Source organism: Coloeus monedula, assembly GCF_965178545.1.
Source record: "Coloeus monedula genome assembly, chromosome: 1".
Taxonomy (NCBI): Eukaryota; Metazoa; Chordata; class Aves; order Passeriformes; family Corvidae; genus Coloeus; species Coloeus monedula.
The window spans coordinates 35,963,297-35,984,583 of NC_138781.1; the positions used below are offsets into that span (position 1 = coordinate 35,963,297).

General features: G+C 40.0%; 1 protein-coding gene across 1 annotated transcript in view; it reads left to right on the plus strand.

The window, feature by feature from the left end:
* Window positions 1-7,482, plus strand: part of GALNT15 (polypeptide N-acetylgalactosaminyltransferase 15) — a gene marked incomplete at its 5' end in the record, with an annotated part of 30,378 nt that extends 22,896 nt beyond the window's left edge. Inside the window, 4 exons of the mRNA XM_082278640.1 lie at window positions 455-586; window positions 1,629-1,730; window positions 2,587-2,727; window positions 3,652-7,482. Of these exons, the coding sequence (XP_082134766.1) occupies window positions 455-586; window positions 1,629-1,730; window positions 2,587-2,727; window positions 3,652-3,798 (522 nt within the window). The 3' untranslated portion in view covers window positions 3,799-7,482. The remainder of the gene's footprint in view (window positions 1-454; window positions 587-1,628; window positions 1,731-2,586; window positions 2,728-3,651) is intronic.
* Window positions 7,483-21,287: the final 13,805 nt, after the last annotated feature.

Below are 21,287 nucleotides of genomic sequence, written 5' to 3' on the forward strand. Positions count from 1 at the left end.
GTAACTGGGCTGTTAAAGGCCAGGAAATTGAGTTTTTATCAGCGGGAAAAATTCTGTACTAAACGGCAATCTAATACAATCCCACTGAATTTCAGTGCAACAAGTATCCAACTTGGTCCTGACTTTTTAAAATAAAAATACGACAAAGACTGACTTATCTTGCAGTATAATAATCATTGTTAGAGGAAATACTTATTTTCACAATGTATGCTGCTTCTGAAACACTGCTGTCATAATGCCAGACTTTGTCTGTTTTAGCACAAATTTTGAGGAAGGCTGTAGCTGAACCTCCCCCTTTGCATACTCATAAGAGATACATTTCAATAATTATAATATTCAGGATAGAAAAGGTGGTAGAAATAATTCCTGTGAAGTCATTTCCACTCCTAGCATCTCTAACACAAATACACTAGTAAGCTTGTTGCCCTTATGCTTTCTCCCTTTCCCCATAAAGGCAGAGAAGCCGGACTGCACTGAGCGCCTTCAGCTACAGAAGAGACTGGGCTGTAGAAATTTCCAGTGGTTTGTATCAAATGTGTACCCTGAACTCTCCCAACTTGGAGACACACCAAGATTCTCTGGCAAGGTAAGAAAAAACACACTATAAGGAATGATCTTTTTTTTTCCATTGTTCAGTGTCACTTCCATGTCCTGAGTACTTGGTCCAAACAGGCACTGCAGCCAGGGTGGGGGGAGAAAGAAAAAGACAGAGACAAAGAACTGGCCCAAATTCTCACATAAATGTTGAAAACCAGCCGGGAACTGAACCCAGAGTGTCTGACTCAGTTCAGTGTCACAGCTCAGAGGATCCTAACCTTAGGTTCTTCAGGTGCCATTAGTAAAGGAAAAGAACTGTGTTGCCTCATGCAGGTGGCAACACCAACAGTAGCTGAGATATCTCTGTGCTGACCCACGTGCACAAAGAGAAAAAAGCATTTCTTCAGTCCTGCCCTTCCCCAAGGACAGAAGTGATAGTAACAGCAGTTCCCTAGCTGACTGTGTACAGGACAAAATATTCTTAATGTCTGGAGGTTTTTTTAAACACAGAGTTGATAATTATAATTCATTAAATATGAATTTATTCCCAGCAGCCTTACTGGAAGGGAGTTTCCCCCAACAAGGCAACAAGGTCTACCAATTAATTCACACTCTGCTATCTGTAGCCAGATTTTACTGTGTCGTTTTACTATTTTATCTGCTCTTTATTTTCAAAGTAACTTAAGAAAGTGTAAGAACTGAGTGTGGATCACAGGAATTGTCACATGTTTCTTTTCTTCTGGAATATCTTGTGTTTTTTCTGACTACAGTGTCCAGTTGAAGTACAATTTTCCACCAGCATAAAAATTTTGATAGCTTTCTTTTAATTATCATAATAGTTAAACCCAGAAGTGGATCTCTAATTTAAACAAAACTTAATGGGTAACACTGACCCTTGGTGAAACTCTGCCTTTTATATCGCATCAGTTTGCAAGACCAATATGCAAGATCAAGTCTGAAAGAAAAAATATAGTGCCTGATTTATGAACAAAATCATATCTCATAAAGGGATACAATCACAAAACTGTTAGCTGAAGGATATTTTGTTTGTATCCAATTGTGATTTATTTCAGTATAACCTTTACTTACAGCTTTACAGTACTGGTGTTGGCTTCTGTGCAGATTACAGACCTGGAAGAGCCACTGCAGAAGGCTCTATTGAACTCTCCCCTTGCAGTGACAGCCTCACCCAGGTAATGCATACTTTGAGTACATCGGCACTGTGTCAGATCTAGGGAGCCATGCAGAAGACAGGCACTCCAACATGGGAGTGGCTGGGTTGACCCTAGTGGAATACTGGTGTATTCAAAATTAGGCATGTGCTAAGGCAACGATGCCCACTCTTCTACAGAGGAGTGCCACTTCAAAAATGCCAATGTCCCTCCTGTCACTGAGGCAGATACCCACACTTTGCTCCAGAAGACATCATTAAGTGCTCATTTGTTTAGTATATTTGGTAGTGTCTGGGGAACAGAAAGCCTGTGAGCAAAAAATATGTAACAGTTCCAGAATATTGGGGATGAGTTTCCCCATTAGTGACTAAATCTGAAGATTAATGCCTAAACTGCAGTCTAAGGCAGGAGGTAAATTAATGTAGACTCCCAATCTAGCATTAGTCTAGAAAATTCATGCAATAAGAGAAGCCAAACCAATACAGACTGGCTGCAGATATTTACTCCAAGTCCCAAGTGAGTTTTGCTGCTCACTCTGAGCTCAGGATAAGCTGCAGGCACATAAGCTGCAGTGTGTGAAGACACTGTGAGAAACACCCTTCTGTTCAAATATTTATTTAACTGGAAAATTTTATGACAGGGTGGGTTTACATTATACATAATCATAGTTCACAAAGCCCTTTCTTAGGTAAATAGTTACGCCAGAATTAGCTAGCAGGGAGGACTGCTTTGAAGGGTCAAGGCTGTTGGGTCTCTGTCACTCATGTTTGGGTTGCATCTTAACAAACATGTACAGGAAATTGTCTTTAGAATTAGCATTTAAAAATGAACTGGGATGTCCATCCGTCACTTTTCAAACAAACCCTCCCTTTTCCAGCACTTTGAATATAACAGCGTGAAGGAAATCCGGCTTGGTTCTGCTCCGCTGCTTTGCTTTGATGTCAGACATGGGAAGGTTATCCCTCAAAACTGTACAAAGGAGACAGACAGCAGCAACCAGCACTGGGATGTCCAGGAGGTCAGTAGTGACTCTGCCATGGGGGAAAGGCAGCTGATGGTGACTGTGGAATCATTGTGGAATCACAGTGATTTCAGGATTTGTGTGTGAGGAAGGGATGAGGTATTTGAAGGGCATGTTTCACTTCTGTACCTTTTTCACACAGAAAAATTAGGATGTCTCTTGCCCATTTACACTGTCAATGTGAAATACATTTAGTTTAGAAATACAAACTACAGAAATCCTACCTGAATTCCTATGTCTTGCTGGCCTTATAGGAAGAGAATCAGAATCAGGGGTTGTGAAAATAAGAGCAGGGCAAATCCTTTCCCATTTCTTTTGGATTGAGGAAGGGTTTGAAAATCCTGACCCCTCCCAAATGAGAGCCCTTTGTGAAGCTCTTAATGGAAATCATTACATTTTCTCCTGCATTGTAAGAGAAGAGAAAACTTCCTATTAGAAGAATTCACTGTTTTTCAGTGAACTTCACCCAGCAGAGCACAAACTTCTCAGCAAGACTGAAAAATGTCATGCTCTGGGACAGCCTAGGAAAATAGCAGTTACTGTAGTTGTAGGGATGCAGCAATCATCTGGTACAGTTCCTACTGTAATTTGGTTTGATTCCTAAGGGAAGCATTGGTCCTTATGAAATGTTGTGGCCTGTAGTACTGAGGTTGATGCTGATGACAACCTGTAGCCATAGGGAAAAAATAGTGGTGGGAAAGCATTCTGCACCTACCACTCGTGTTAGCTTCAAAAGGAACTACGAATATTCACCACGCTCTGGGCACAAACCTAAATCCAGTCATTGTGTTTGGAGTATTGCGTTTAAAATTTGAACAACCAGTCATTACTGGTGAAATTTTCTGAAACATGCCCTAGCTTTTACTGGAGATCCCTCATTTCTAATTTTTTCTTTCTTTCCCTTCTTCTTTCATCTTGTAGAATGGAATGATTGTCCATGTCCTTTCTGGCAAGTGCATAGAGGCAGGAAAGAGTGAAGATGAGAAGGACTTGTTTTTGTGTGCATGTAACAAGAATGCAAATCAGGTGTGGCAATTTGAACGTTCCCATGGGCTACGTCAGAGATGATGACAGGTCTCTGAAGAGGTCAAGTCTCCAAAGTGTAACATTACTTCTGCTTGGGATTTAAGATCCATTTCCTGCAAGGACAAGAAAGATGTTTGTGTTTGCTGCAGCATGCAGGGAAGTCAGGAATGCCTCTCATTTGAAAGCCCGGCTCTTGGTTAATCCAGCTCTAGCTAAAATTTCTATTTTTTCTGTGAATCAGGGAATAGAGAGACTGTGAGAATCAATAAATTCTCAACTCTGCTATTGCAGAAGGCAGTTAAGTTTGCCCTTTGAAGGAAACATGGAAAATTGGCTGCCAGACAGCTTGTCTTCAGCATATTCTATGACTACTGAGGATACAGGAAAAAATGTGAGACTTTTGAAACTGTAAGAGGAAGCCAGCCAAACTAGGACAGCAGTTTAGCCTTGTTTTACAGTGCCCTCAACTCATATAAAACAAAATAGGTTTTGTATGTATAAAAGTAATAGATGTTTCCACATGTAATAGCAAAAATTTTGTTTTCCAATTAGCCTGAGCCAAATTTCTACTCTCCGTGAGACTACACAGAGCATAAATTAACAGTTAATTAGGCACTAAATGCTCTAATTGACTTGGAATACTAGAAGTCCTCAATTTTTGGCACACCCTTCCTTAAATCCTTGTCCACAGTCTAATTTGGATGAGAGAATGAGACTGAAATATTAACAATTTTTTTTGTTGTTGTTTTAATTATATTTAAGGACAACTCCTCAGGAAATTTTTGTGGTAGTAAGGAGGGTAACAACTTCTCTGCTTATTTGGGAATAGAAGGAATCAGCAGCATCCATCTGCTCTTGTAAAGCCATGGGATGAGCTTATTACTATTATTATTATTACTATTATTATTACAGTAACAGAAGTACTGGCTGAAAACAGCAAGTGAAGGGAAACAGTTTCAACAGTGGCTACCTAGGAAGAAAATACTGGTTTGCTTCCATTTGCTTGCACCCTGAGTTAAGTCTTTCAAGCTGTCAGTTTTAGCCAAGAAGATTGTGTAGATTCTTGCTGTCGTGGGTCTTCAAGATGATCCTGAAAAGACCAAATTTTCTAAAGAAGCTTCTTCTATAGAGCCTCCATTGCTGCTGACCTGCTGTCTTTCAAAGGAGTGAATGAGAAATGAGGTTAAGTAACAAGAATGGTCTCACACAGTATGCACTAGCCAAGCAAACTTCCACTTCAATATCTCATTAAGGTACTGTCCATTTTGAAGATAAAATCAGTGATGACAACACTTTCCAAGAGCCTGCTAAGACAGAACAAAGATTTGGGAGTCTTCCCACATCAGCACCACATCTGATTTATAGTGTAAATCAGTTATAGTCCTATGTATATATTAAAGGGGAATGACATCATTAATGAAACTCTCTTAGGTTTTGAATTCTTTTCAAGAGACAGAAAATTGTGAGGTTTTTTAAATGTACAGCACATTGTTTAGACTTTAGAGATAGGAAGGAGTAACAGAATATTCTGCTCAGAGCCTTCCAGTCACCTGCTCTCAGTAAATCATAATAAATTCATACCAAGCATATAAAATTGGTTACAACAGAAGACACAAAGAGCATTCTGTGTTGTGTTGCCCAAAACATCTCCCAGTGTCTAGCTGTCTGCCTGCTTTGAGTGCTACAGATTCTACACTGTGTTCAGGCATCACTCCAATCATCTTGATTACCACTTATGCTTTCTTTAATAGCATCAGAATCTATTACTGCTTCTGCTGTGTCATTTAAAATGCCCGGTGACATTCTGGAAATTGCTTTAATTTTCAGCTGAGAGGATGGTAGAAACCTCTTCCAGAACACCAAGTGATCCCTGACCATTGCCCAAATCTAGGGTGAGAAAAGAGAATTTTTTAATTGCATAAAAGCTGAGTAAAATGCTTTTGTTAATGACATGTGATTCCTTTATTTTAAATTATAAGTATGCCAGATTTTTTTATTATGTATTATTTATTATATTTTGGACACTACACTGGGAATATAATCCTTCAGAATTTAGGTAAATGTTAAAAAAATGTGTATACAAATATGGTAATTGAACACAAGTGATATTTATCACGAAGAATGAAAATATTTTTTAGAGGGGAAATGTTTGGAATTAAATTTCAGAGACATGGACATCTTCATTTATACTACTTTTTAACATAATGATAAAAGCCTAGAAAGTAAGGTTTGCTGTAGATATATGTACAATAGAGAAATATGTTACCTAATACCTCTTCAAAAAATAAAAGGAAAATATATGATGCAGTACCATTTAGAAAATAATTGTTAACACACTTGTTTCACTTAGTAACAGAGTAAATGTGTGTTTGGTTTCCAAGGGAACTAAATTCCAGAGCATGGGCCAGAAGGGAGCTACAAGGTGGTCTAGGAGGTCTCTGTACTAAGGCAGCCAGTGGACATGGATTGTGGAGCACACTTCCCTCTAATATAAACATAACTTAGTACACACAAATTTAAAAAACCAAAGGCAAAGCATCTATCCCTGTTTTTCCTAGTTTTTCTCCTATACGCCTTTTAAATGAATTGGTTGCTTGTACCAATACTGTTTCCTCATTGTGGTGCTTTGCCCCTGTGGTTAGATCCATCATCTAAACTCTTCTCCTCATGGAACTGGGCTCAACAAAGAGTGGTGGTTAAGGATGCTGATATGTTTTCCTCATTTTTACCCAACTTTCATGCAATATAGCAGACAATGATGCTTTGAGCACCACAAAACATGGAATTACTTTCAGTTCTGTATTTAGACAAGGTCAACATTTCAGGTTCCGCTAATTCCCAGTGACAGGAGAAAACTGTAAGGACAAAATGTTTCATGCAAGAATGAAGCAGTTTAAGCTTTGACGGCCTCTGAAGCAGAACCTCAGGCAAGAGCAAAGGAATTCCAGCATAACACGAATAAATATCTTATAGTGTAACTCCACCTGTTTCTTTGAATTGTGCAACCCAGGCACAGTGAGTGCTTTGAGCCAAACCCACCCATGAAGCTGAGCTAAAAGGTCAGATTCAAGAGCAGGTCACCTTTCGGTGACAGCCCTTACTAAACAGCCTGGTTTATTCCTCTTCCAGCTCATGGTAAATGGAAGAAAATGAAGACTTGAAATATTACTCGAAGTACTTTTAAACCGAGCCCCAGCTGACGCAGTCAGTGTTGGCCCTGGGGCTGGCCATTGGGGTTTGTCCTGTTAGGTGAGGTGCCATCACTGACACAGAGAAACAATAGCAGCATTTCTCTCCATGTGTTAACCTGAAGTCTAAATGGGGAAAGAAGGTTTATCAACCTTCATGCTAAATCCTGTAGCACAGAAATGTTGAGGGTATCTCTCAGTCCACATGTAAGTGCTTCCAGGTCCTCCCTTGGAGATGTTCATTGAGCTGTAATACTGTCTGCTGATTAAAATGCAATAGCTTCCATTACTGATCTCCTCAGGAAGGAATGGAGCTATATTCAGGGATCCAAGACAAGAACAGTAACAGCCTGGGTTTCCATAACAGCTGGAAGGTGACATGTGAGTGAGAGCTTTCAGATTCTGACTTTATCTCATTTTATCTCCAGCAGTTTGATTCAAACTGCAAACATATTGGAAGAGAGTAAAAAAGAAGTGTTTTGCAAATAGGTAACATGTTTTTAAGTCCATGTTTTTAAGCTATGCAAACTGCACGTGTCTGCCCTGAATAAAGTGTATCAGTGAACAGAAAAATGTATTTTTATTTCCTTCATTGTGTTATGATTTCTTAATGCCTTGTTTTCCTCATGCTGCAGCACAGCTAGTCTGCAAAAAACCCAGTCGGAAAGCATCCAGTGGCAATACCCTCATTTAGCCATCACCTGACAGTCTTACAGAAATGTACAGGAGGACTTGCCCCTGCCAGCATCTTAGAGGGGGCTTGATTTTGCAGACCTTTGCCATAATTTCCACTGGTTTCATTAGAAAGGTCTGAATAAGGACTCCAAATGTAGAGTCCCTGGAAAGCATGAACTCTGGCATACTCTTCAGGCAGCTCACAGCTGCTTATTCACCAGGTGGTTTGGAAGGATGTTTTGGAAAAACAATCTGGCTACATGACTTGAGAGAGCAGCCATAGTAGTTTTGCTATCTTTCTAGCTGCTAATTTTAATTTTTTTTTTTTTAATTAGCTAGCACTCTTGGGGATTATTATGCTTTAGACACATGGAACAGGATTCACCTCTGCTAAATGGGGCCGCCTGAACAGTAGTCACAACTGAGGTAGTTGTCTAAGTTTCTTTTACTGGTGAGCAGAGAACACTTCCAGAGGTAACCAATGGCAAGTACTCAACCAATATGAGTAAATCACTATCTAGAAATGCTTGCTTTCTCTACTGATTAGGGAGGGATTCTTGATGATTAATTTAGATGTCATATATAAATTTTAAACTGGAGTTAAGTGGAAGGAAAATAATCCCAAAGGTTCCCCAGGCTAAAATCCCTTCCAGGAGCCCAACCCCAGTGCCCAGCTCTTCCAATTCCCCCAAGATCTGGCTTCAGGCACAGAGGTGACAGCCAAGAACAAACATGCTACCATCTGCAGTTTCCTCAAATGAGTTAAATCCAACAGCACACTTTTCCAAGACAGCTTCTTTGTTCACAAACTGAGAGACCCCACTGTGTAGGATGCTGTGTTACAGCATGATCTGGTCCCAAAGGAATAAGAATTTAAATTTTCAGAAGTGTCTCTATAATATTTTTAAGATGTTAACTCTAATATTAATAATAAATGTTCTATATCTTTCTGCTGAGTAGGCTGGAAAGCTGCAGCAGAATTTTCATGACACAGAACAGATACAGGTGCCAGGATTGTTTGCAAGGTTCTTCTTAGCTTGAACCTAAGTTACAGGTAGATCAGCCTAAGTAAGGGCTGAATGCATTATTCAGTTTCTAAGTAGCTGTACACTGACCTTTCCTAGAATCCATGACCTTTGGTAATACTATCGTGATATTTATTTATACCAATGGTAATTTTGTGTTACGAATTGAGAAAAAGGTGAAAGTAATCACCTTTTTTAAAATATGCATAATACAAAACCACCAAATATATTTTAAAATATCTAACTTATTTTGTGCAATTACTCAAAAGATTGCTCCCGCATTTATTAGTCCCTCAGTCTTACAGACTGGTAACAAATAATCTAATAATGTCACTTACATTGTTACAGGCATAAATGAGCTTTAAAGGAATACATCCTTTAGTATTGTATTTTTCACGGTATTTTTTATTCACTTCTTAATATGCTATTAGGTGAAAACTGGGGTTTTTTACAGCCTCTTTTTTATCATTTAATGTAATAATTACACAAAAAATTTAATTGCAGCTCTGAAAGAAAATCAACTGGTACTTTGATGTATCAGGAGTTCAAGATGGAGAACATCAGATATTTATATCTGAGTACAAGCCATTGGAAGGCTGCTTCTGTCAATCACCCTTTGTACATCTAGTTTGGGATTACTCGAGAAACCAAAAGTGATCAAAAGCTATAGCCAAACCAAAATGTTTGATGCAAAACAGCCCTACAGAGACAACAGGTCATTGCATTACTGTCACCCTCTTCTGCTTTCCCTCTTATTAGTACACAATTTGCCTGCTTAGAAATCAAGAGCCCAGCAGTGAACAGAGTTTAATAGTCAAAATATTTCAAGCGGGCAGACACATAAAACCCATCATGTCAATTAAAAAATAAGTCTTGCAGGAAATTTCTCATTGGACAAGTTGTCTTATAAACTCCTGGCTTTTTGTTGTCTTACCTAGTTTCTCTATGTGTCATACTCATCAAAAACTTACCATCTGTGGTGCCAAGAGCTGCCTTCGCCTACAAATCAGTCAACAAACCACAGAGCCTGGAAGACCACTTAGTCTGGCTGAGCACTGGTGCTTCCTGAGCTCACGCAGTCCAGCTGACGGATCCCTGGCTGCCATAGCAAGCTCCCAGACACTGGCAAGAGCCATTTCTTCAGGACAGTTTGCTGTTGATTCCTCTGTTTGCAGAAGCAAAGGAAACATTAATTTCCTAGAGCAGCAATCTGCGGTCAGTCTGTGGTGTCTGCATAGATTCGCACGCGCACAAGCCCAGGAACAGAGCCTGGTGCTGATGCTAAGGAAATAACTTTTAGTTTTACATAAACAATGAATGGTTTCGGGTCCAGCTCCTGCTGTTGGAACAACCTTCTGCGTGCAGCCCGTGACAGAACTCTTAAGATTCTCTAGTGCCAAGAACAACTCTTAAATCAGCGACGAGAGGAAAGGGTGAAACAAAATAGGTCTTGACACTGGAAAAGAACTTGATAAGCAAAGTAAGAACAATGAGACCATAATTTGCTAATTACAAGAAGATGTCTGTCTTCTCTGAAAAATATACAATTTTGGCAGTTTCATTCAAGATTAGATGTAACATGATGCTCAGACTTGGCAGACAGTGGTGATTCCATTTTGAGGAGTTTCCAAGGTTTCTGAGTTTGGTTTCAGAGTGGAACAAGACCCACTGTTTTCTCTGCTCTCTGAAACAGAGCTGGGATGCTCACACAGGCAGTGGTGAAAGAGGTTCCCCAGGCCAGGCTGCCCATGGCAAGGTGCTGGGTTCTACTTCCTTGTCACCCATCATAAGAAAGAACCTTTTCCTCTGGGCTGTCTTGCTTTCAACACACTGCCAAATTTTGATAAAAAATTGTTTTTCTGGACCTTTACTGCCAGCTCGTGTGAACATGTCTACAACAATTACGTGCTAGCAAAGACCGCAGACTCAGCAAAACAAGGAAAATCAATATTCGATTCTTAACAGAGAGAAAGAATAAAGAGGCAAATGGGAAAAAGTGAATTTCATTTCAGTTCCTAAGTACATCTGTCCATTTCTTTTTATGGCACTGGAACACAGCAGAACAACCCAACTAGGCTACTACAATGACAGCAGCCTCAGGTTTCTGTTTCAAGTACTGGTTCCTAATGACATGCCTGACAAGGAAAGGCTTTTTTACATTTTCATGTGTAGAACTGAACATATTTGCTTCCGGAAGTGGGAGCAGTGAAAAGGGAATGTGGACGGCTCATTGACATGACGGTCAACCTCAGCAGCACAACTGAACCAGGTACATAAAACAAACAATTGAGAATCTCTGATTAGAGTTCAAAGTTAGGCCACTTCTTTTACCAGCAGGTGTTGCTGCATTTAGTAGCAATTAATTACAGAAAGGGTTTTGAAGTTCGTGAGGTAATTTTTAAAAAAAACCTAAGTCTTATTCTCAGTCTTAGGCCTCTGTAACAGATATTATGCGGTTCATGTTGATGTTGTAGTGATTTAAATAAAGTTACAGCTATTGTCAGAAACAGCTTAGATAAGAATGTCCATTTTCAAACATCCTTCATTTTTACTTTGAATTAGTTACTGTGTTAAAGTGAAAAGCATGAAAACATGAATTAAAAGGCAAGAAGCCTGAAAAGAGATGTCGATGTCTATAACCATGATGTGCTATCTGAAAGACTTCAGGTCATAAAGTGACCTCATGAATTTGAGAAACTTGGTGATTTTTGAGCACTCTGAATTTAAAGACAACATGCAAAGGTAGAGAAATGTGACTTCTAATCTTTTGGGTCCAATTCTGATGCCTTTCCTTCAGTCTGCATAATATTAACACTAACGCATGCTGTCCCCCTCCTGGGGGCTTCCAGGACCACAGACTCAGGTCCACCTTGTAAAAATGTTCTAGTCCCAAATTAATGGGTATGTTGTGTCTCCATTCTTTATTGTTTTTATGACCTCTAGTGGCAGGGAAAAAAGGCATTTGTAGAGAAGGTCATCTGGAAAGCTCTTAACACGAAAGCAAATACGGGCAGTATGGCCATGAACTCCAGCCAGTAAGAAATCAATGTGAAAATGCCATTTCTTTAATTAAAATTCTGGATTTTCTCCAGGAAGAGTTATCTCATCTTGTTTTTCTTTATATACAGCATACTGCAAAAAGAATAAACTGAAACAGACCTCTGCACTTGTGGAGGGAATTACACTTTTGTGCTAACCAAGGAACATCATGGTACACTGATTTTTAAAAAAAAACTCCACTTTCTCCCCTCCAGCGCCCCCAAAAACATCCTACTATTCTTCTGTGCATAAGTGTTCAAATCCAGGGCTGCTACTCAATGAAAGACTGAAGTCTGCCAGGAAAATGTCCAAGACATAAAATATATTTATAGGTATTGCTGACTGTTATTTCATACCTGTCAGTAATCTTTTTAGCAAACAGCTATCCTCAATTATTGATATTTCATTACGGGGTTTCAAGGTGACTCTGGATGACAGATAAAAACACAAATTTTCTGCTTCTCAGTAGGAAGACTGATAAAGATTGGAAATGTAGTGCAGACCATGAAACCCTGTCCCTCCAGATAACTCCCATTTTGACTCTTGAAAACAAAAAAATTGGGTTGGGTTTTCTCTGCACCCCTTTGCCAGATCATTGCACCTGTGCCAGTACTGTTAAAACCCCTCAACTTTGTGGATTTAGGTCTGCCAGGCCAATGATTTCTCTCTCTGAACAGAAGAGCATATTAAGCTGCAAAAAGGGCATAGGTCTCATCAGTGCAACTCTATTATTAAAAATGTTTAAAACACACCTGCAAAATAAATAGCAAAATTAGTAAACCCCTTACATGTGGAAAAAGTCTACATCCATTAGAACACAGGAGAACCATATCCTTTTTTTTCTTGGTTTTGGCAACAGAAAGACACAGCAATGGAGAACACAGCAAGTACCAGCAATTTGACAAGATGGAGGAGGTATTTCTCACACATCTGTTCTACAGAGACCAAGATTTTTCCGGCTGGACATGTCAGAAAGATGCACAAATCTGTAGCTGAGGTTTTGTCCCTCTTTAAGAGGTTCATCTCATTTACTATGGACAGTCTTGGAATTGTCATTTCTTGGCAGTCACAAGCAATGAATTACAAAATGCTACATCTGTGGGAAAATGCCGGAAAGAATCTGCATGGTAAAGACTGGAAAGTGCAAGAATGAGCAAAAGTAAACAGTATTTCATATTGATAAAACACATTTGAGAAGTTTAAAATAAGGCAGTCGGCTCAGTAAGAAAGCAGACTATAAAACTGAGTAGTTTCAGATTTTCTGGAAAGGATATTTCAGGTGTGGATGCGGCTCCTCAAATCTCACCAAGGTATTTTGCTCCTGAGTTAGTGTTGGACAACTGCTCAGGAACATCAAGAACATGCGGAACACAGCAGGGGAATGTTCAGGTGCATCCAGTGGTGGGAATCACAGCCTGACCTCATGAAGCAAGGTCACCTTATGGTGGCAGAGGCTAATTCCAATCAGGTATCTTACATTTGAAGGGTATTGTAATAGAGATTGTACAGCTGAATTAAATAAGTGCATAGAAAGGATCCAACTGTAATGTAAAGAAAAAAAAAGAAAATATAAAAAAATACTCATAACATCCCCTGAGAAATTAGGTTTTGGAGGAGCCAAAATTACTCAAGGTTGGTGTCAAGCGCCAGCCTGGGTGGCAGGATAGTGCAGGGTGAGAAATACTGTGAGATGTCATATTGACTTCTTCAGAATAAAATTAATTATTTCATAAATGATGAAATACTTCAGTTGACACTTTGGGACCAAACTGATTTTTATGAATTTAAAATTGCTTTCCCTCTCTCCTACCTATTTTTCAGGTCTGCAAGAGATAAAAAATAAACAAAATGGGAGCTGTATCTGACCAAGAGCAGTCACAGAATGTGTCATGAGGCATTCAAATATGGCTCTGGTGAGGACAATGTCGTGCTCTTAGAAATCAGGGTTTTGTCTGTGCTTCTGTCTCTCCCTGAGCCATAACAGCCTCAGATGTGAATGACACTGAAATGCACTTGCTCAGTCTGGTTTTTTGGCTGACACAGTGAAGCAGCAATCAGACAGAGGCTGAAACATTTATGAGAGAGAGTCATGAAGGGCAAAAAACCCAGAAATGTATTATTTACTGCACATGCTCTTTATTCTCTCTTCATGGGTAATTCATTTAAATTCTGCTCTTCTGTTGGGTGAAGTGGATCTGAAGTAACATCCCTAAAGCCTGCATTACTCCAGATTTGCACGGCTGTGCTGGATGGCAGGATCTGCCTCGGAACATTTTATATAAGCTGTGTCTCAGAGGGTGCTCTATGCCTAGGGCTCAGGATATTCCCAGCCAGTTTAATTTTCACAAGCTGCCCTTGCAAGGCAAGCTGCAAATGTATTTACAGATCTAGCACAATAATTTCCTACTCCTCAGGTTGGTTAACCTGTCAGAAATGAATCTGTTTCTTCAGACTTCTATTTTTGCAGGTGCCTCTGCTATAAAGGCCTCAACCGTACAAAACTGAACCAGACAAAATGTGCAGACACTTTATTTGGCATGGAAAGAACCCAAGGACACAGCCCTGCTACGGTTGCAAAAATAAAAAAGAATATGGGGAACTTGGCCTTCCTCAGTGGAAACTCGACATTTGGGTGGCCCTGCTGCAGCCTGTGTGGGGCTGGCAGTCACTGTCTCTGAATGAAGAGGCTGACTTAACCTGGATCTCTATCAAATCCTCCCTCTGTGAGACCATGCATTTGGCAGAAGTACTGACAGAAATTCTCTGGCCAAGAAAGCGCAATCAAATCCTGTTAGGCACAATATCTTGAGAAGGGGGTCTATTAGTCTAAAAACTGACAAAGTTTAACTGTGGTTGCTTGGCATTTACTCTGGTTGCTGATTTATTTGAATTCTCCTTCAGTTACGAAAATCCCAGACTTGAAAAAAGTATCAAGGAAAAAAAACGATCTAAAGATCTGCAAGAGTCAGAGTGTTTTTTAGGGGCCAGAATAAATTCTTCCAGTGTGCATCTCCTATACATCACCCCCCACCTTTGTATGCACAGGAGATAACCAAAGAGTCCTAACTACTGGGATACTTGTGAAATTTACCGAGTGAGAAACAAATTCTGAGGTTAGTGCCTGAACAAACAGCTGGGATGGGAAGAAAATCCTTCCTCTACTAAAGTAGGAGGAGGTGGGCCCCGAATCATGCATCCCCCCAGGCTGCCCCACTACTCTCAGTTCAGTGTGCATAGAGGAAATCCACACAGGAAAAGCTTAGGTATCAGGCCTCCCTGCTGCTCACCCTTTTGCTCATCCACAGCAAAATCCCACCTCTAGGTAGCTAAGCAGTTTGTGGTGGAGGTGTAGGGGCCACAGAAGCATATTTTGATGCCCAAGGCAGGGTGCCAGTTTGGTGTGCCATCACCTGCTCTCTTCTGGGCCTTATGTCAAGGGATATTAAAAATACAGTCTTCATTCCAGTTCAAAGCAGAGCTTGAACTTCGTGAACCATCCCTGGCAGGGACCATGTTTAGCTGCTTGCCATGTCCTTTTCCCAGTCCTGTGAGGGGTTGCATTTGCCTGTCATTGCCCCACTGTGCACCCTCCCCAGGTTTGGGAATTTTGATGTTTGTCTCAAGAAACGTATTAAGTTCCCGACACCACAGCTTTTACTTGCCCAAGGAAAGCTCATAGGCTCTGACCTCAGGCTGTTTGCAAAGCCTGTCAAAACCCATTTGTCTAGGAGACAGCAGCAGCAAATATCACAGTTAAGGCTAAAAGGCAATTCTATGCCAAACTCATTCTAGGTCACTAACTTCCTAAGGGTATTCTTCCAAGAAATAGCTTCATCTTGAGTAGTTCTGCAAGAGGAGAGAAACTGTGAGTTATAATTAACCCCTTCTTCACAAGGAAAAGCAAGAATCCTTCAGTCTATCACATTTATCATTCATGATTTATTCAGGTTAAGACTTTCCCCTGAGGGCCAATACTAGAAAACAAAGTTACAAGGAAATAGTAGATTTGAATGAAAGAAAATATTCTTTGCCCTTTCAAAAAGCACACTATTTCATATGTGCATCTTGGGCAGTATCCCTACCTCTTTTAGGAAAGCAAATACAGTGTATGCAAAACTAAAAGAAATCTCACATTGAAAGACTGCATCAACTCAAATAAAAGGCGTCGCTGCCCAGAAAACTCAGATAACCATGAGGAAAGCCATGAGACAAGGAAATACAAGAGGCACACAGATGCAGCTTTGAAGGAAGAGATGAGGTAATGTAAGAAGTGCAATAGGGCTAATTAAAATGAACATGGAAGGGAAGTAACATATTACAATATTAAACAAATAAAGCCAGCTAAATGATGGGAGGAGTGGAAATAAACCAGTCTTGAACAGTGCTACCAAAATGCATGGAGCCTGCACATCTTCATCAGCTGCTGTTAGGAGGTTGTGGGAGGGACTAGCAGAAAAACCACCTGAACCCATGATACCTCAGTTAGATCACCTTGTCTTCTAAAAACCACCTAGGCCATGAGCAAGAGACAGAAGGAGAAAGACAAGGTTATTCTAAGCCTTAGATTCTAAAAAGTTATTTCCTTATTAAACATAAGTTCTAAGATAATGTCAGCCCAGTGCTCACCAAGTGTCAAAAAAGAACACCATATGTTAGGAATTTTTGGAAAATAGAGAGCAGAACAAAGAACAAATATCGCTATGCAAATGTATGCATGATGCACCTGGGTCTAGAATTGTGCACAGTTCTTATTTCCCTTTCAAAAATGGTGCACAAAAATAAGGAAAAAATCTAAACAGTCCTCAGTAGGCTAGAGAGCTGAGAGCAGAACACTGTCTCTTCCTATCCAAAAGGTGTCTTTAAATGAACCCCAATGCAGTGGGTTCAAAAGAAACAAAGAGACATGTCTCTTCATAAAGCACAGTTAACTGGGGCAATTCCCTTCCATGGGATGCAGTGGATTTTAAGTCGTGATGTGGATTCCAGAAGTGATTGGACAAATTCATCGAAACATATGTATTGTTCATGGTATTAAACAACAATGCATCAGTCTCAAAAAGTCCATGACCTTCAAATTGTGTGGGAGGGTTTTAGGGAAGTATCCCCAAATGCTTGCATGGACTCTTCATTAGCTGCTGGGCAGTGCTGGGGATGGGATGGGACCAAGGAGACCTTGGTCTGCCCTGGGACAGTCAGAGCTGCTCTGATGCACTTACATATTTTGCTGCCACAGTCCAGCTCAGCCTCCAGGACAGAAGCTTTCCTTACTGGCTCTGAAATGACCCTCTTGAGTAGTTCTGCAAGAGAGACTGTGAGACTGACAGGTGTTTTGTCTGGATCTCTGCCTCCAGACTGTTTACATATCTAAATTCAAAGCCTGGTTCTAGCTAAGGGATGTACACCAGAACCCATCAATGTGGGAACACCTGTGCAGTGCGCTGGGGGCCACAGAGGCCTCTGCATAATATAAAAAGTCAAATGTATTCTACCCTAATGAGTGAGCAAGTAGGATAAGTAAGGGCTCATGTTTTATCTACTTTTTTTTGTCATTAAATGAACATTAATCTTAACATCTGTCACAGGGCAAAAAAATCAGTTCTAATCCATTATAGAGTGATAAAAATGATAAATTTATGCTGCAGTCTTGCTATTGTCTAAAACCAAATACCTTAAGATGGTATTGAGTTGCATAGGTACAAAATTTTGATGGAAAGAATCAACAACAGGCCTATGATCAGAGACATGCAGAAATAAAAACTGCTAAATAGTATCGTTTTCAAGATGGGGGGGGGGGAGGGGAAAGCCCTCCCCTGAAAATTGTGATTTTTTTCTATGCAGTGTGAAATAGTCATTGTTACTAAAAGTATACCAGAAATTGGTATTTTGTATAAACACCATAGGAGTTCATCCACAAAGATCATGCTAAGAAGTGGTACAGCTATTTAGTGTTCTGGTGGATGGAAATCTTTTACTGGAAGTACTGAATGTGTCAAAAAGTTGTCCTCTGACTTGTCCAGAAGGACAACTGAGACCAAAATAAAAGCATTTGCCATGGAGCAGGAAAGGCCCTGAATAGGTCACGGAAGAAGTGACTTATTGCCAGCTCCTGCTGATTTTACCCTGAGTCTTAATAGCTGGATCTTTCCCTAAACCAACAGGTTCAGCAAACAACAAGATAAGTATCTCAGTTTTGATATAAAAATTAAAAATTACCACCTCTGGATGGGGCACCTCTGCTCTGACCTTTGCACTCCACCATGCCTTCAGGGCAAGCTTCTCTTGCCTGGCTGCACTCACTGACAGGGTCAATGGCACAGCAATGATTTTGCACATGACAGGAAGCCTGTGCTGGACTGGTAAGGTGCCAAGAATTTTGGAGAGGTGACCTGGTGTGCAAACAGATCAAAATGGTGACAGCAAGGGGTGGGAAGGAGTGATGATGGGTCACTTAAGGTTCTATCGTTTTGGTTGGTCCCTTTGACCCACTTCCTCCCTGACCACAGGTGGCACTGTGACAGCTGTTTTCGCTCTTGGCACAGCTTCTCTCAGTTGTTGCCTCTGTCACTCACCAGGTTTGACCAGTTTCAGGGCTCATGAGCCCAGCATCTTCACAGGATCCACTGGCTACTGCCATGGCTACTATGGAGAGATATTGAGAAATTAGCATTTTAAGTTACCACGAAGTAGAATCAAAGCAAACCACATGGAACTGCTAGGAGAAAATTCATGGCAAACTTTAACTACTGCACTAAACATCTTGATAAATCTTATTTGTAAAAACATTTCAAGAAGTTTTCAGTGTAACAAATACCTACCCCTACAGTTAGCATGATCTGAGTGTTAAACTGGAAGAGATGGAAATGGAAGATTCAGAAACTGCTTATCTTCATGACAATATGTAGTTTTCAGTTCACTAGCTTAAATGAAATTTTGCTGGTTTATTTGAAATTAATCAGTATCTGCTTCTTGGTAGATAGACTTGGTGACCTGTGTAATGATCTTTAGCTCTGACGCTCTGCAAGGAAGACTTTTTTTTTTGACTGGTGCTGAGAATCAAAATTAAGAACTGTGATGGAGAGAAGATATGTCAAGGTACTTATAAAGGGTCCTCTAGGACACTACAATTTCCCTGATACATGGACAATGAAACAACTGCAACAGCAAAATTAGTGGCCTTATGACCTCACCTCTTGAAGGTCCAGGGTCTGTGTCACAGACTTCTAGAGCAACTATTCAAAACTAATCATGTACACCACTGATATACAGGCACAATGAGCTGGAAGTACATGACCTTCTCAGCAAGTTTCTTTGAAACGCAAATGAGAATCTGACGGATCAGGGAGGCTAAGCCTCTTTAGTTTAATGAAGACCAAATTATCTTCCATTTCTTCCCATAAAATTGTGGCAACAAGAGCGTACTGCTTGTTTTCAGTGTTACACAGGAGTTCAGAGGTGTTCAACAGTATGAGAAATTTCACAGCCTGAATATCTGAAACTCATGATAAATTGTTTCACCCTCTCTAGTCTCTACCAAGTATGAAGTACTCCATTAATGTTCACATGATGCTGTTTTCACCACACTGGACTCCTCTGTACAGACCCAAGGACCTAATCAAACACATGATCAATCAATCTGCTTGTCAGATACAAGCAGCAAACAAAAGTCTTCTTTGTGTCCTACACAATTGCCTTTTGAGAAAAAAAGTGAGCTACTGGTTTGTAAGAGCACGTAATACACAAATAACTCATGAGGGACCAGAGCCTGTGGCGCTCTGAGGAAATCTTGTGACTGAATTCCTGACGAGGGACATTTCTGATGGGTTACTCAGACTGCCCTGACTGGTGTTCTGGAATTACACAGTATGAAAGAATATTTTTAAAAGATGACTGCAATCACTGGAGTCAAAAGCTTCTTACAAGTTAACAAAAGACAAGAGTGGGCAGCCCTTTGGCTTTAGCATCGCTGAGCTTTCATGAAGGATGAACTCTTGCTGCAGGACTCCTCTCTGCAGAGCAGAAGGGAAAACAACAGAACAGCTCAACAGTTTTTAAATGTCTCTCTCAGATTCTCAAAGGGCAACAAAAAGAGAGAAACGTGACACCCATCCTTGTTTTGCCTCCTTTTTGCAAGGAACAGCAACTACTGTCTTGAGTCCCTCAAGACCCTGCAAGGAGACAAGAATTGAAAGTAATTTATGTGTGCAAATGTGGCCACATCCTTTTCTAACAGTCAGCCACACCACCTTTCTGTTGTTATGCTGTAAAAAAACCTCCAGAAAAGTATATATCATGCACACTTTGTTAAAGCTTTGATATACACACTATGTGATCAAGTAATTTTAATGTGCATGTAAATTGCGTTCTACAATTCACACTAGGTAAGAAACTTCAAGCACTGACAGTCCCAACTGATGTAATGAACTAATTAATTTTCCTAAAATTACTTTTGAAAAACCCAATACCTGTATTTCAGATGAGTGCGAAACACAACTAAAAATCAATTAAAAACTTGTTACATGCTATGTTTACTTGGCACCTGCCAAGCAAAATTCAATTGATCAATGCTTTTTACAACCATGCAGGAATTTAACCATATAGAGCACAAATAATTCTCTACACAAGTTTTCTGAGTCAGGAAGGGCCTGACCTTCACTACATAACAAAATCTGGTCAATGATTTCTGCAAAATCTATCAATTTTTAGAGATGATACACTTGGCAACTCATTTTGATGCATTACATCAGAGCATACATTCCCTGGTCTTGCATTTGAAAATTGATATAATTCCTTTTATTTAGAACACCTGTGGAAAAATCATGAAGGTGTTTATGCACTAGAAATCTGAACAGGGGCTTAGGTAGGGTTTCTGTAAGTTTGCCTTACAGCATCTACTGATAGATTGAAAGTTTTTATTAACCAGCCTGAAGAGCTTCCACTATCATCAACCCAGCAGTAGCAACTCAAGATCTCTGGAAATCATTGTGGCTGGTGCAGGAACAGAATAAGTAATGGCCCATTATAACCACTGGTGGAATCTTAAACATCTTTATTTAAATAGTCAAAATAAATATTTGATAAGGCACAGCTAACCAAAGTACCACAACATTCTTTTTTTTTTAAGCACAGATATCAAAGCAACACGAGTGCCACCTCCTGGTTTAGGCATGGAAACACTCAGGGTTGTGCTTACTGCATTCGAAACTTCCAACTAAGTGAAGTTTTCTTTTTCTCTCCTTTTCTTAAAATAACTACAATGTTCAACAGTCACAGAATGCTGTAAGAACAAAAATAACTAAATGCAAGAATCCAGCAAACTTGCTTATCTTTAGTGCCTGGAGCAAAATAGCTATATAAACTCTTAACAGGTACTTCCCCCCAAATTTAGCCACATAGATGTCAAAGCCTATTAAAACACAGGAATGACCACAAAAATCTTTAAGTGCAGTGGCTTGTAATTCAAGAAGCAGTCGTGGAATCAGTGTAGAGTAGGTTCTCCCACCTCTTTTCTACATTAAAAAAATGCCTTTATTAATTCAGTGAAATGTGTGCATGTCCTATCCAGGAAGTGACAGAATCTAATAAAGGAAGGCTGAGAAATTTACTA